A 14816-nucleotide genomic window follows, 5' to 3' on the forward strand; every position below is an offset into this window, starting at 1 on the left:
CACAGTGAAAAAACATAGGGAAAACAAAAAAAGCCAAACAATTTCCCTGGGAAAAAAATTTCCCTGGAGAAATCCAGGCAAATACTGGTGAGGTCTGGGCAGGATCCAGCCAGAGGGGCTTCAGCGTGAGCTGCAGTGAGCAGCCGCAGGGATGTGCAAAGGGGCTTCTTTAAGGAGAAGGTTTGATAATCCAAATTTAAGCAGATAAAAAAAAACAAACCACGTAACAGGAAAACATTTAATAGGCACTTGGCACACCTTCACGTCAGCAGTTCCCAGGGGAACCCTTACAGCCCCAGGGATGTCCCCCACCGTCCCGGGGAGACGGGATGCTCCCCATCACCAGCCAGGCAGGAGGGATGTACCCAAACGTCCAACACCCCGATTTTACCCAAACCTCACACCGCAGCGTAGCAGGGACCGACCTAAGGCCAAAGCTCGCCCCGAGACCCTCTCAGGCTTCGGGGATGGGCTCCTCCGGGGACAGCAGCAGGTCGAAGGGGACGAGGGGCCGGACGAGCAGGCGCACGTCGGGGCCGACGGGGTTCGCCTGCAGGTTGAGGCTCCGCAGCGATGCCATGGAGGCCAGCTTCTCTGCCGGCACCTCTGCAAAAAGAGAGCACCGAGGGGTCGGCATCCATCAGAGGGGGCAAAAGCTGTGGCTCCATGGGCAGCCCGGAGCAAACCCTGCTCCCACCTATCTCCAGGCTTACATAATAAACATCATAAAATATTAAATTATATGACTACTCAAGCAAATGTCTTGGCAAAGTACAAACAGCATGATATTAAACGTGGACACTGCCCTCCAGTTCTCCCAGTCCTACAAAAAGACCCTGCTGGGGTGGCTAAACTGGTATTCAAAGACTTATTGCCTTATTTTATTCCCAGTGTTGCAACGCCCAAGCGTTGGGGAGAGCACGTGCTCTTTGCCCTTGTCGGACCGGCTGCTAAATGGCTCTCTGCCAGTGCCGTGCACCCTCCTATTTTGCAATTTCCATGAATTCAGGTGTTTTGCTTTGAAAGAGTTTCTAAATGAAACCATTTTTACATGGGAAAAAACCCATGCCTTAACGTGCAGGTCTCTGGATGGTCCCAATGCGAATCCACTGAGAGCAGAGGAATGAAACCAATACAAAAACCTAACCATTAAGATCATTAAAAGATGATAGATTTAGCTTTTTGTTACAAATCACAACATTTTAGGCTTGAAAAGCCCACCTGCCTGAGTTTACCAAGAATAATCTCCTTTTAATTTGGCCATCAAAATGACAAGAGCCTTTTTTATCCCCAGCTCTGATTCCTTCTGCCAATACTCGGAGCCAGAATTGCGCTGTTGTAATTATCATTGGGCAGGTGATTATGTGATTTTTAAACCATGAAACTTATTTTATGCTGGAAAAAGACTCAAACACCTTGGTGGCTTTTTTTTTTTTCTTCCTTTCTCCTCCAGTAAGCAATGCTATTTTCTGTAATATGTGTATTAGCAGCACATCTCTCATCAGGCTGAGCCTCACGTGGATTTTTTTATACCTCTTTACAGTGGATTTGTTCACTGCCTGTATGATTTTGCTTTTTTTTATCCCCTTGATGCACAAAAATCAAATTTTTTTAATACAGATCTTCCTGTTTACTGATCTTCTAAGGCTATGCAGAGTGATAAACCACCACTTGGCTTAACTTTAGGGAGTTAAGGGAAGTATTTTAGGGAGCAAGCCTTGCCCAGGGTGGGAACAGCCCAGCTCCACAGCTTAATTCAAGGTAAGGAGATAAGGAGCAGTGACTCAGCCCCAGCATGAAGCGACAGGCAGGGCACGTGGTGCAGCCTATAGCTATATGGCTGTGGGAGCCACAAACTCCTCTATAAGCCACCCGAAGCATCACTTGCTGGCTCCCCAATGGATAAGGCACTCGCCTTTGAGCCTGAATTATTCACGCTGGCTTCACTAGTTAAGCAAAAAAAGGAGGGGGGAAAAAGGCTTTTTCATAATTAAAGCAAATAGTAACTTTCTCAGATCAGAATATGGTCATAAGTGAGTGAAAAACCTAGCTCCTTCAGATGAAAGGGCTGCCGAGGCGTCGGGAGGCATCCAAGGAGATGGATATGAAAGGGCTGCCGGAGCCTCTGAGGAGCTGGGTAATGAGCACTAAACAGCCCCGAAGGTGTCACAGCCACGTATGGCTGCAAATTGAACGGAGAAGGACCCTGCTCTGCTCAGCAGAGCTGCTTCCTGGTCACGTTTCAGCATTACCCACATCCTTTGGTGGCCACCAACTCCTGACAGCCTCCTCCAAACCTGCTGCTGGAAACCCACCTGCTGGCTCCTCTGTGGCTGTTAACAAAGATATGTTTTCCATACCATTATCCTCAATTAAGAGTGGCACTCTGATGCTTATGAAGAGAAAATTAGCCACAGTTGCCCCCAGCAGCAGCCTGCCCAGCCTTGCTAGTGGTCTCCAGCACCCCCCGTGCTGTCTCAACATCTTCTGCATTAAACCATTAATTAAGCAATAAGGGAAAGAAAAACTGAAGCTTCAGGCACCAAAAAAAACCCCCATGGACTTGCAAACTGAAAATGCTAATTTGATATCACTCTCATTAGCAGGGAAAAAGTTAAAAGCGCTGACATTAATATATACATAATTAGACCCCAGGGTTAAGAGCTCACTGAGATGAAAAGGGCAGTTTATAGCACTAAATGTCTCATTTCAGAGCCCACAGACTCCAGGCAGGTATTAATTAATCTCCTTTTATTCCCATTTCCCTTTAGCTGAAAAATATTACCTACTATCTCCAGTTCAAAATGTCTTGGTAGGTGACTCAGCCCTTTGAGCAGGTTCTTTAAATCTGGTTTGCAGCCCTGCTATCAGCTCCTTCAGCATCACTGAGAGGGCAGAGGAGGACAGGTAGGACCAGGAGTGACACATAGCTGCAGCAGCACCAAAAACCAGAGCATCTACAACCTTCCTGCTACTAGAGAAAGCCCCAGTCCTTCCCCAAACCCCACCTATGGTCTATAGGACATCTCTTGCCTACCCATCTTTTATCTGGAGCAGGGTCCTCATCTTGTTATGGGGCTAAGTGATGCAACCTGGGCCTCAAAGTATAAAAGGCAGCTCTTGTAGTACTGGGGCAGCTTATTCTTATGTTGAGCTAGCTGGAGAACAGCATCTAGGTAAGCTCTCAGATACCTCAGGAGCTTCTCCAAGGATGTGCTGGCTGCTTTTCATGAGACCCTACCACTACCAAGGGGGTCCTCAGCCAACTGTAGTGTGTGAGTTGTATGTGCGTGTAAAGTGGGAAAGAGAATATACTATTTCCTACAGCCTAGTGTAAGATCTCCTGGGGTAAAATGAGTGTGAAGGGCTCAAATCTTACTTGGCTGTTAAGGAAAAACAAGATTTGTGCCAGTTAAATTCAAGCTGATGGGCTCTCCTTAGCTCTCCTTCCCCTGTTGTGCCGGGCTAGTGTGGGAGGAAAAGGTATGTATAAATATCAACTCATAAATAACATATAAAACTGTATTTGCATATAAAAATGCAAGCTCTTGTGTGGATAACTGGTACCAAGGCTCATCCCACAGCCTGGCTGCAAGCTCCCAGGAGGGAGCTCAGTCCTTGTGCTAGCTCAGCGCTGAGCAAGCTCAGGCTTGAAGGTGATCCAGGAGATTTCACCATGGCCCTAGGAGGGGAAACTGGGGATGAGATGTTTTCCCTTGGATGTGAAGGGCTTGAGTTGCTGCAGGTCTTGGGATGCTCTGGTCCCTGGGAGGCCATCAGGCAAATGAGCCCAGGAGGTATTGGGGAAGGTACCCAGGAGTGATGCAATTACCCAAACTTTTGTTTCCTTGGTAAAAATTGGCTGCAACACCTTTGGCTTTCTAATCTCTACCTCTTCCCTTTCCAGAAAATGCATAAAATAGGCTAATCTTACCTATTTCTGCAGCCAGACAGCATTGTGCTCATTTCCAAGCTATGTCCCTGAAACATTTTATCTTGAAATTGTTAATTTCTACCCTGTCATCATTTTTCCTGAGTCTGATCCTGGTGGGAGGAGACTAAGCCTGGCAGGGGGGTTTTCTAGCTGCCTTCTGCCCCAGGATTAATCCACACAAAACACAAAGGGAATATGAAATTTGGGCACCTCAGCTCCTGCATTGAGTCTGACTGAAGCTGGCCAATTAAGCTCAAAGTGATAGAGGAAATTAAGAATGAGACAGTTCTCTAGAAGGTGGGAGAGAAAAAAGGGGTGAGGAAACCCCACATTTTTCCCTGGCTCCCATGGAAGCAGTATTCAATGTCTTGTGTTTCTCCAGGGAGCAGCTGATGCTGTTAATGAAACTGGTGTTGCAGGGAGCAGCTTTCCCAGCAGCAGCTGAAGCCATCCCAGATAAAACAGCAAAATTGAGTGGACTCGATATTCGCCTCCCTGGGGATCCGTGTGGGATGCTCCAGCCTGGGCTCTTTGAAAGCTCACACCTAAATAAATCCCCTTCTATCTACATGCAACACCTTTTGCCCAGCTTTCAGGGACTCCAAAGGCTTCAGCTTTGCACATCAAAGATTTTCCTCTGGCTGCAGCGTCAGGGGACGAGAGTCTCTTACCATTCCTTTAATTTTCCTTTTTTAGGGGATTTTGTAGTGTTGTGGCAAAGCTTGGAGCCAGCATCCCTCCCTGCCATCACCCCGCGGCGATGCTCATCCTCACCTCCTCCTCACCTCACCTTCTCACCTGCGATCTCGTTCTCTTCCAGGTCGATGGTCTCCAGGGTGGCGACGGCTGCCAGGGGCTCGGGGAAGCGCCGGAATCTGTTACGGGAGAGGTTGATGGCCCGGAGGTGAAGCAGGGAGGTGACTTCCTCAGGCAGGCGGTGCAGGTAGTTACCTGACAGGTTGAGCTCTGCAGTTCGGGGAAGAGAGGAGAGAGGTGGTGGGATAGGGGGGAAAAAGATATAGGAAAATAATTAAGGCATAGCTTAATTTACAGCTTCTGTCCCCCATGGGCTGCTGGGTCTAGCAATGGGGTTCTGACTCCAAAAATGGGATTTTTTGCTCATTTTTGCCTGCTGTGAATACTACTTTTAGGAGTGATCTGTTTCTTGGCTTCCTCAGGCTTTCCCGATAACACCCGTGCAGCATTTTGCAAGCAAGGGCTGTAGAAATCAGCAATATTTCTTAGTGAAGTCGGTGCAATCCCCTCCCAATGGACATTTGTCATGGCTTAAGGTTAGTTTTCTATCTTCACATGCCTGAACCCCTTCTGAGGCATAACCAGAGTGGTGGAAGAAATGTATTCACGTGCGAAAAATATCTATTCTATGGAGTTTAACCCTCTGTGATGCTTTTTTCCCCCAAGAAATGAGCTCCTGTGGGGTGAGGAGCAGCACTCCTGCACGAAAGGCCATTAGCCATAGGAACAGGAGCCCAAATCCCGCTGTCCCAGCGCCCTTCTCCAGTGACACAGGGCTTGCTGCTCTATAAATACCCACCAAGCTGCCCTGCCCCTGCTAATACCTGGTATTTATAGGTCCTGCCTTATGCAGGCTGGTGCAAGGCTGTCCCCAGCCCCAGGGCATCTCTCCTGCAACAGCCCTGCTGAGGCCTGGCATGTTCATCACCAGAGTGATCTGTTCACTGATGGAGCAAAGCCCTTGCTGGGAAACAAGACCTTTTTTTGTCCCCTCAGGGCTTGCAGTGCTGTCTAGAAAATGAAAATTGATTTCCTTTGCTCAGTGTGTTTCTTTTCTCCAGCCTGTGAGAGTTTTCACGGATGATGCTCCAGCATGACATGGGAAGCCTCCCCAGACACCCACCACGGCGGCACTCCTGAAGGACATTGTATGAGCAAAATATTTGTTTTTAGAAGCGGCCAGAGCCCTGGGTGCTGCTGCAGGCAGGCAAAGCCCCGATGCAGTCCCCGGGGTCCAAACCCACGGCGCTGGGTGCTCTGGGTGCTTGCATCACTGTGTTTTAGCAGATGAGCTTCTGGCTGCTTTTGATGGGTCCCCATGGCACCAGCCGTGCACTGATGACCATCCCCATCTCCTGCAGCGAGTGGAGGGTGAGCAATTACCACTGATGTCTCATGATGGGGGCTAATTAGCCACCAGCAAGCCAGCATGCCTTCTGCAGCCTGAAATGGCCCATCTCTGCCGTGCACTGTTACGCCCAGGCTGCCTTTGCTGCCCTCTTTCATCCCCAGCCCCATCCTTGGAGGGAGCTGGAGGATGAGGAGTGACTTCGCAGCAGCCTGGCTGTGGCTGGAAGGTGGAAGGGCATGAATTTGGGAGGGTGGGTGACAGCAAAACCAGTGCCCTCTTCCTGCAAGGGCTGGAAAGGGTAAAGAAAAATGCACTTTTTTGGGGGGTTTGAACTAGTGCTTGGAATGAGGTGTGAGCACAGAGGAGGAAAAACTGCAGTGGGGAAACTTTCTGGTGCTGTGCCCCACCTGCACCGATCTGGGGGCTCTTTGGTGGGACCCAGGGGTTTGGAGGTGGCTGTTGTGCAGCAGCGGGGCTGTCCCTTACCTCTCAGCTGGCTGAAGGTGGTGACAAATCGGCTGGTGAGGGACTTGAGCTCGTTGTTGGCCAGGGAGATGCGGTGGATCCCCTCGGTGACGGTCCTCATGGCTTTGTAGATGCCAACGGGGAAGGTCATCAGCTTGCAGTTGGCCAGATCTGCCCCAGGATAGACCCAGGCACCTTATAATGCATCCCCCTGGGGTGGAGCAACACTTTCCATCTTGTTTTCCACCCTTGAATGCTCAATTTGCCTGTCTGGGTGCTGCCACCCATGGATGCACCCATACTCCTCTCCATTGCAGGGATCTTTGCAATCCCCTCCCCAAGCACCCATAGTTTGTTCCCATCAGCAGTGCTAAGCTTGTTCTGCCTTAGGTGTGTTCAACCCCAAATTGCTGCTTCCCCATGTCCCTAAACCCCTGGGGAAGGTTGAGCAGCACAGGGATGCCTCCTCCACCGCTGATGGCGATGAAGCAGGGCTTTCCCTGGGCATGCTCCTGGCTGGGTTTCTCACGGTGACGGGCAGCAGGGAGGGAAAAGGATGGCTTTCTGCTGCCTGCCAGAGGATTTAGCTGCAATTCTCACCTGCTGGCATTTTTGTTTTGCTCTGAATTGTTTGTTTCACCACCTGGTACATGCCAGGGGATGGAAACCCTGTATCCCTGATGCTCAGCCTGGGCTCTGCTGCCTGTCCCCTCCCCAAAGCCATGGTGGGGGCTTCACAAGCTTGGTCCTGCCCTGCTTATCACCTTGCTCAGGAGGATGTCAGAAGGCTGAGCGACGAAGCTCTGACTCTCAGCGTACACTGGTTTATGCCCCAGGGCTGGGAATCCAACATGAATAACCCACTCACGCTTTGGGAGGGCTGAGAGCCCTTTGGGGGGGAGCCTTTCCTTTCCCCAAGGGTGCAGCAGCCTTGGGTGCAGCACCCAGAGCGGGGACTGACAGCTTTTTTTTTAGCCCCTGGTAGCAAAAAATAGAGCCCTGCTCCCGGATACCTGATCCTTCTCAGGCCTCGAGCAGGAACCGGAGCTCCGGGCTTACCCAGGGAATCCGTTTTGTTCTCCACCGTGTCGTTCACCTTCCTGGCCACCCGGGCCACCGCCTCGCCCATCCTCTTCTGCATGCGGGCTCCCGGTCCCGCCGGGGACGTGCTTCGGCCGGGGGGATCCACGGCCGCAGGGAGAAACCGGCTGCTCCGGCCTCTTGGGAGAGGGATGCTAAAAATAACCGGCGGGATCAGCATTCCCAGGGGAGGGAGCGAGGGAGGCTGTGCTGGGGCTGGCGTGGCCCTCGGGGTGTGAGGTTCCTAGCTTTCCAGGGTGGAACGCTTGGGATATGGGGATGCACCCCCTTTCCTGGTTTGGGATATGGTGATGCACCCCCTTTCCCGGTGATCTGGGGCTGGTGTTGGCCCTCGGAGTGCAGGATTCCCAACATTCCAGGTTGGTGCTCTGGGGTATGGGGATGGTGCAGCCCTTGGGTGGGGGATTCCCAACTTTTTGGGTTGGTATGTTTGGGATATGGGGAGGTACCCCCTTTCCCAGTGATGTGGTGCTGGTGTAGCCCTTTGGGTGAGAGATTCCCAACTTTTGGGGTTGGTACTTTGGGATATGGGGATGCATCCCCTTTCCCATTGATCTGGGGCTGATGTGGCCCTTTGGGCGTGGGATTCCCAGCTTTTGGGGTTGGTAGTTTGGGATATGGGAAGGCACTCCCTTTCCTGATGATCTGGGGCTGGCATGGCCCTTGGGGTGCAGGATTCCCAATGTTTGGGGTTGGTACTTTGGGATATGGGGATGCATCCCCTTTCCTGGTGATGTGGTGCTGGTGTAACCCTCGGGGCGCAGGATTCACAACTTTCTGGGTTGGTAGGTTTGGGATATGGGAATGCACCCCCTTTCCTGGTGATCTGGGGCTGGTGTAGCCCTTCGGGTGTGGGATCCCCAACTTTCCGGGTTGGTACTTTGGGATAAGGTGATGCATCCCCTTTCGCAGGGATCTGGGGCTGATGTGGCCCTTGGGGTGCAGGATCCCCAACTTTCTGGGTTGGTGCTTTGGGATATGGGGATGCACCCCCTTTCCTGGTGCCTTTGATCAGCTCGGCTCAGCCAAAATAAAGGCTCGAAGGAGCCTTGGATACGCCGATCCCTCTTGGACGGGGGATCCCGGCGGAACAAGGGACACCCCGCGCCCCTTTAAAACAAGGCGCTTCCCACGCCGGGAGTCGAACCCGGGCCGCCTGGGTGAAAGCCAGGAATCCTCACCGCTAGACCACGTGGGAGGGCGCGGGCAACGCTGCCCGCCCCCGCGCCTGCCCCCTGCCGGCGGCGGGCGGAGGCGGAGCGCGGCGGGGGGGGGGGGGGGCGGCGGTGAGGGTGGGGGGGCGGCGCCCGTTCCGCGCCGCCTCCGCGGGGACAATAGCGGCGGGGCCATGTCGTCCGCCGGCGGCCGCCAGCCCAGCCAGAGCCGGGCCATCCCCACCCGCACCGTGACCCTCAGCGACGCGGCGCAGCTCCCCCCGGACTACTGCACCACCCCCGGCGGCACCCTCTTCTCCACCACCCCCGGAGGTAAGCGGCGGGGCGGCGGCGGGGCCTGCGGGGCGGCGGCGGCAGCAGCGGGGCCGCGCCAGCGCTCCTCCCCGCTCCGCCGCCTCTCTGAACGCCGCCTATCGCGCGCATATCGCGCCCGTATGTCGTGCACATGCGGCGCGTCCTTAAGGCCAGCGCTCGGAGCGGGGGTTGTTAATTTTTCCGGGGAATAACGAGGTCCGGTGGGACTCGAACCCACCGCGAAGCGTCGGTGGCCCCGTCCCCTTTGACCCCCCCGGGGTCGCAGCATCCCTCGTCCCCCAGCCCGGGGAGAGGGACCGAGGGGACGTTCCGGGGTGCAGCATCCCCGGGGTGCGTTGCCACCCCTGCCATGAGCTGGCCAGGCCTCTGCTCCCGCGACGGTGGCCAGCTCCCGGGGGGCAGCCGGTACCCGGGTGCCACCCGGGGGTGTTTATCCAGCACCAAATTATCGCCCGCCGTGCCCAGATAAGAGCGGGCGGAGCGGCAGTGGCAGCGGTGGCACGTACCCCCCCTGCCCTCCCACCTATCCTTGGGCCAGGGCGCCCGTCCCGAGCCGGGAGACTCACAGAATCGCAGAATCGCAGAATCAGTCAGGTTGGAAGAGCCCTCTGGGATCATCGAGTCCAACCATTGCCCTGACACCACCCTGTCAACTAGACCATGGCACTAAGTGCCATGTCCAGGCTTGTCTTAAACCCCTCCAGAGATGGTGACTCCACCACCTCCCTGGGCAGCCCCTTCCAATGGCTAATGACCCTTGCTGAGAAGAAATGCTTCCTCATGTCCAACCTGACCCTCCCCTGGCGAAGCTTGAGGCTGTGTCCTCTGGATCCCCCCCATCCTCCTCTTTCTCCCCCTCTCCAGGCACCCGGATCATTTACGACCGCAAGTTCCTGCTGGACCGTCGCAACTCCCCCATGGCCCAGACCCCGCCTTGTCACCTCCCCAATATTCCCGGCGTCACCAGCCCCGGCTCGGCCGGCGAGGAGCCCAAAGCGGACGCCAACAACCTGAACCATCAGGAAGGGAAGCCATCCATGGGTAAGGGACCCTCGGGGTGGGGTGGCAGGGGGATTTGGGGCGGGGGGGCTCACCCTAACGCTTCTCCTCCTTGCCTCTCGCCAGGGGACGACGCTCAGTTCGAGATGGATATCTGAGCGGGAACCACGGAGAGGCAGCACCTCCCCAGACCTGCGCACACCCCACCCGGCTCAGCAGGAGCCGTCCCAGCGAGGCAGAGGCGGCAGCGGTCCCCACCAGCGTCCCCCTCCCCGCCTGCCTCTCCCCCCACCCTCTTTCCAGGGAGCACAGCTCTGCCTTGTCCCCCTTTGCGGGTGACTGGTCCCAGCATGTACCGGCCAGACCATCCCCTCTGGATCCAACCCTATTCCTCCTCCTCCACCCGCCGACAGCCTGATCCCCACCGGGCTGCTTTTTAAAACATCCCTTTGCCTCTTCTGCTGCCTCGTGCCCCCCCAAAAAAACCCCTCCCATTACCCCAAACCTCCTGTTGCCAGCAGCTTGGTGGTCTGGAGCTGCATCACCCCCTTTGCCCCTTCTCCCGGAAAATTTGGGCGGCCTCTTGGGAGGAGGGGGAAAGCGTCGCTCCTAAAACCGAGCACCCGCTTGCAACCCAGGGTGGGGGGATTTTTTTGGGGTTCCCCCCAGGACCTGCTGGCATTCAGCAGAGGACAACCTTGGCAGCCCGTTCCCTTCGGTGCTCCGGGCGCCCACATCTCCTACCCAGATTTCTTCCGTCTCAGCCCTTCGACCAGGGGGGCTGCGTCCCTGACCCACCAGCCAGGACTCACAGTGACGTAGCCATATGTTACAAAAAAACCCCACAACCTTTTGCTTTTATTTTTTTTTTGGTACTAAAAAGGGGCACTTTACCGGCAATGCTTCTTTTTTAGGGCTGGGGACAAGCGCCTCCGGGAAAGTGCTTTTTTTTTAATCCCCCCTTTAAAATGTGAATAATACAGGAGCGAAATCCCTCGGTGCCGTCGGATGTCTCAGGAATACCTGGGCACTTCGGGGGGATGCGGGGTGAGACGCCGCAGGGATGTGATGCTGCACCCCGGGCGCTCCGGTCGCAGGGTGCCGGTGTCGGTGCTGTCCTCCGCTTGCTTTTCGTGCTGCCGTGGGTAAAGGGTTTCCATGCTGACCCTCCCTGCCGCCGGCAGCTTCGCCAGCCTGGCACATCGTGGCCGTCCTGCCTGTCCCCGGCATCTTTAAACCCTCCGGAGATGGGATTAATTTTTTCCTCCTCTCTCGGCGCGACTCTCGCCTTGAAGAGCAGCGTTTGGTGAGGGCGTGTGTGGCGGGTGATGCCACATGGGTGCCCCCCTGAGCCTGCCAGCCCTCCCCTGGTAAAATATTTTTTTATTACTGCCTGTTGAGAGCAATCAACAGCTTTGCGACCTTCTCAAGTGCCATTTGATCAGCCCCCACCTCAGTGCCTGCTCCATCCATCCTCCCTCCCTCACCGGGGTCCCCCCCACCCCGGTACCCAGCCCCAGGGACCCCGTGGCCTGCCGGGGCGGTGGCTCTGCGTGCCGGGGACGGGTACGTCCCGCGCCGGCACCCGTGCTGCAGGCTTTGTGCACTTTCTATCCGGTAATTTATTTCTCTAGGTGTGTTTGGCGCGGGTCGGCGCGGCGGCTGGTGGCGAGCTCCCGTCTTCCAGCTGCTTTTCTCGCTAAGGGAGGGGGGCTGCCGCTCATTTTGGGGCAAAAAAAGCAAAAAAAAAAAAAAAAGACCAAGGGAATGGGATGTCTGTCCCGTCCTTTCCCTTGTGTGGGTAGCGCTCGGTGGGATGCGAAGTGAACTTGTCGCCAGCCGTCGTGGGCGCACGAGTGAGTGAGTGCGAGTCGAAATATGTATCTGCGTGCGGGCGGGTGGTGATAAAGACACACACAAATATATATATATATTATATATAAATAAATATATTTTCCTTAAAGCGAAGATCCTTAGGAGGTCTGTTAGGTCCTCAGATCGAGGGGCGGGGATGGCCACGGCGGATGAAGGGACCTGGCGCCCTCGGCACAGCCATGCGTTTTCGGCAAACCTGCTCTCCAAGCCAAAAAAAAATAGAAAATATCCGAGGACAACTTAATGTATGGACAAAAGCTGGAGGGAAACCACTTTTTTTTTTCTAAACTCCCCTTTTGTCTCCGTTCCCCATCCCAGCGACGTTCTCCCCGTGCTCTCGTGTCTCGGGGCTGGGGGCTGAAGAGCAGGGTGGGAGTGCCTGGCCTCGCCAGGGCAGCTCCTCTGCTAGTCAGGGTCGAGATTTGGGTTTTGTTGTATTTTTTTAACCGTCTCTTCAAGCAGGTGTGTGGGAGGAGAAAAGCTCTCGCCCGTGGTTGCTGTTACAGTGAGATCAATAAAGATCTTGGTTCTATTAAATCGAGGTGCTGGAGGTTTCTTCTGACCGTGACTCGAGGTGTGGGGAGGGGGGATTTTCCCTTCCCTTCGGAGCAAAAACCGCCTGGGCTTCACCCCCCTCGTGGGTCAACCCTCCTTCCTTTATATTTTAGCTTTTTTTTTCCCCAAAGTATTTCCAATTTGGGAAAAAAGTGGATCCAGAGCAAGGACAGTAAGTCAGGAGTGAGCCGGTGGGTATAACTCAGTGACATAAAGAGCAGGAGAGGGTTAAGGGGGGGCTAGACTGCAAAATTTAATGTTCAGAAAAATCAGGTTTTACCATCAAAAGGTCTCCCACGTACAAAATTGCTGCAAACTGGTCATTTATCCTTCCCCACCGGGTGCGGAAACATATAAAGGCCTCCTGGGTGTCAAACCAGCGTGGCCAAAGAAAGTCCCACTTGGGACATCTCAGTGCAAATAAACCCCTGAGCTTAAGCCGAGCTTAAATCACAAACCCCCAGCAATTTCGCACGCTGCTGCTAAATGCATTTTTGCACCAACCTGGGGGTACCCCCCCGCTGAGCACCCCAGCAGGAGGGGTGCTGCAGGGTGGGTGGGAGCAGGGCATCCCACCCCTCCGCTGCAGCGACCACATCCTGGGGGATCCCTGATGGTTGTGGGCGTCTCAGCATCCTCCCAGCTCCCCGAAAATGCGTCGCTTGGGGATGCAGCCCCCCGCGTGTGAAATACCACGGCAGCACGCCGCATTCCCCAGCCCCCTGCGCCTGCTCTGGTCCCACGGGTGAAGCTGGGAGGGTGGCACAGAGGGTGCCCAGGTTTGGGGGTGGGGGTCCCGTGATGTCCCATGGATGCGGGTGCATATTGTGGCAGCACCCCCACTTTGCTGGGAACCCCAGGGCTCTCACATCACGCCCTTACTCGGGTTATTATTAATTTATGACTATTAAATTATCTATATAATTATACTCTTGCTTGGAAACAGGCAGCAAGGCTTTTTAGAAAATAAAATAAAATAAAAATAAGACTTTTTTTTTTTTTGCTTCCACCACTGAATGGAGCTCATGGGCTGCTCGTTTTTAATTCTAAAATGTTGGTGAGTTTTGAAGCGCGTGTACGGAGGGGAGGAGCGAGAGGAAAGAAAAAATGCTGATGAGGCATCTGGCAGCTCCGCTCTCCTGGGTTTGGCGTAGCAGGGGGGATTTCTAGACGCCGGTTTGGGAGCTAAAAATGGAGAATTTAAAAAAAAATAAATAAAATATTGATTATTTCAGTCTAGGACTGACGCTTTTAATTGGTAGCATGCTGTAAATGAGCTAAACCAGGGTAATGGTGTATGCAGCAGAAACCGTGGTGGGGTTTATAGCTGTAGGTTTGAGTTTTAAGCTGGAGTAGCTGCTGTTTTGAGCTGGAGCAGCAGCTCCCCGTGCACGTGACCCTGCTGGGGTCCGTGCCGCGGCGTCTGACGGCAGCTTGGCAGAGCGGAGGGTATGTTGGCCGAGCCGAGGGCCGGGAGCCTGGCTAGTATCTAGGATCCCATGAACAAACTTTCCAGCCCCGCTTTCCAGCCGTGACCATTTTCGGCCTGCCTCCACGCTCCGTTTACATTCCTGGCCCTCCTTCCCAGCGCCGGTGGACGCATTAACGCCGGGTTTTTCTCTCTTCATTTTTTTTTTACCCCTTCGGCCCGTTGGTGTGCGATAAACATGTCTTTGGCGGTGCCTCCCGGAGCGGCACCGCAGCTGCGGATGGTGCTGGGTGTGAGCAAGGCTGTAGCGCCGGGGTTTTGGGGGGGGTCTTGTGAGGCAGGTGGGGTTGGGGTCCTCCTAGATGGGACATTCTGAGGACCCTCTTGGTGCACCAAGCGTGGAGGCTCTGGAGGTGGCTTGCTCTTAGGTGTCACCAGGTGGGGTTGGGATCCTCCTAGATGGGACCTTCTGAGCACCCTCTTGGTGCACCAAGCGTGAAGGGTCTGGAGATGGCTTGCTCTTAGGTGTCACCAGCTGTGGTTGGGATGCTCCGTACCCAGCTGCGCTTAGGGCAGCTGCTTCCCTCCCTACTCGTGGTGTAAGAGCCTTGGGACCTGCCTGGCTGACAAGGTGGGGGACAGGAGATGTGCTGCGGCTGCGTGTGGGGGAGTCTGTCTTCAGCAGGCTGCCAGGAGACTTCAAATGAGCAGAAAGCTAAAGTTTTGGGGAGCAGTCACCCCTTGGCGTGACAAAGCAGGGGCAGGGGCTCCCAGCAGGCCACCTCACCGCAATCCCAGCCTGTATCCAGCAGCACCCCTCACCCTGGTCCCCGTCACACCCATCCCTCCCTCCTCTCCCAT

The 14816-nt window shown here is 54.6% G+C and overlaps 2 protein-coding genes and 1 non-coding gene across 4 annotated transcripts; 1 reads left to right on the forward strand and 2 right to left on the reverse strand.

The window, feature by feature from the left end:
- Positions 1-224: 224 nt before the first annotated feature.
- On the reverse strand, positions 225-7751 carry LRRC20 (leucine rich repeat containing 20). Of its 2 annotated transcripts, none has more exons than XM_068416672.1 (4): positions 7566-7751; positions 6528-6677; positions 4733-4900; positions 225-606 (listed from the first exon to the last, which is right to left on the reverse strand). In XM_068416672.1, exons 1-4 carry the CDS (start codon positions 7645-7647, stop codon positions 455-457), a joined length of 552 nt encoding a protein of 183 aa, XP_068272773.1. In that variant the 5' UTR covers positions 7648-7751; the 3' UTR covers positions 225-454. The 2 variants fall into 2 exon arrangements, with proteins under 2 accessions (XP_068272773.1, XP_068272772.1); XM_068416671.1 differs by having other exon boundaries at positions 4725-4900.
- Positions 7752-8733: 982 nt separating this feature from the next.
- On the reverse strand, positions 8734-8805 carry TRNAE-UUC (transfer RNA glutamic acid (anticodon UUC)). Its single transcript has one exon. It is a non-coding gene; the product is annotated as a tRNA-Glu (tRNA).
- Positions 8806-8900: 95 nt separating this feature from the next.
- Positions 8901-12508, forward strand: EIF4EBP2 (eukaryotic translation initiation factor 4E binding protein 2). Its single transcript, XM_068416704.1, has 3 exons — positions 8901-9094; positions 9962-10138; positions 10223-12508. Exons 1-3 carry the CDS (start codon positions 8956-8958, stop codon positions 10252-10254), a joined length of 348 nt encoding a protein of 115 aa, XP_068272805.1. The 5' UTR covers positions 8901-8955; the 3' UTR covers positions 10255-12508.
- Positions 12509-14816: the final 2308 nt, after the last annotated feature.

The sequence above is a fragment of the Nyctibius grandis genome, chromosome 20, assembly GCF_013368605.1.
Source record: "Nyctibius grandis isolate bNycGra1 chromosome 20, bNycGra1.pri, whole genome shotgun sequence".
Taxonomy (NCBI): domain Eukaryota; kingdom Metazoa; phylum Chordata; class Aves; order Nyctibiiformes; family Nyctibiidae; genus Nyctibius; species Nyctibius grandis.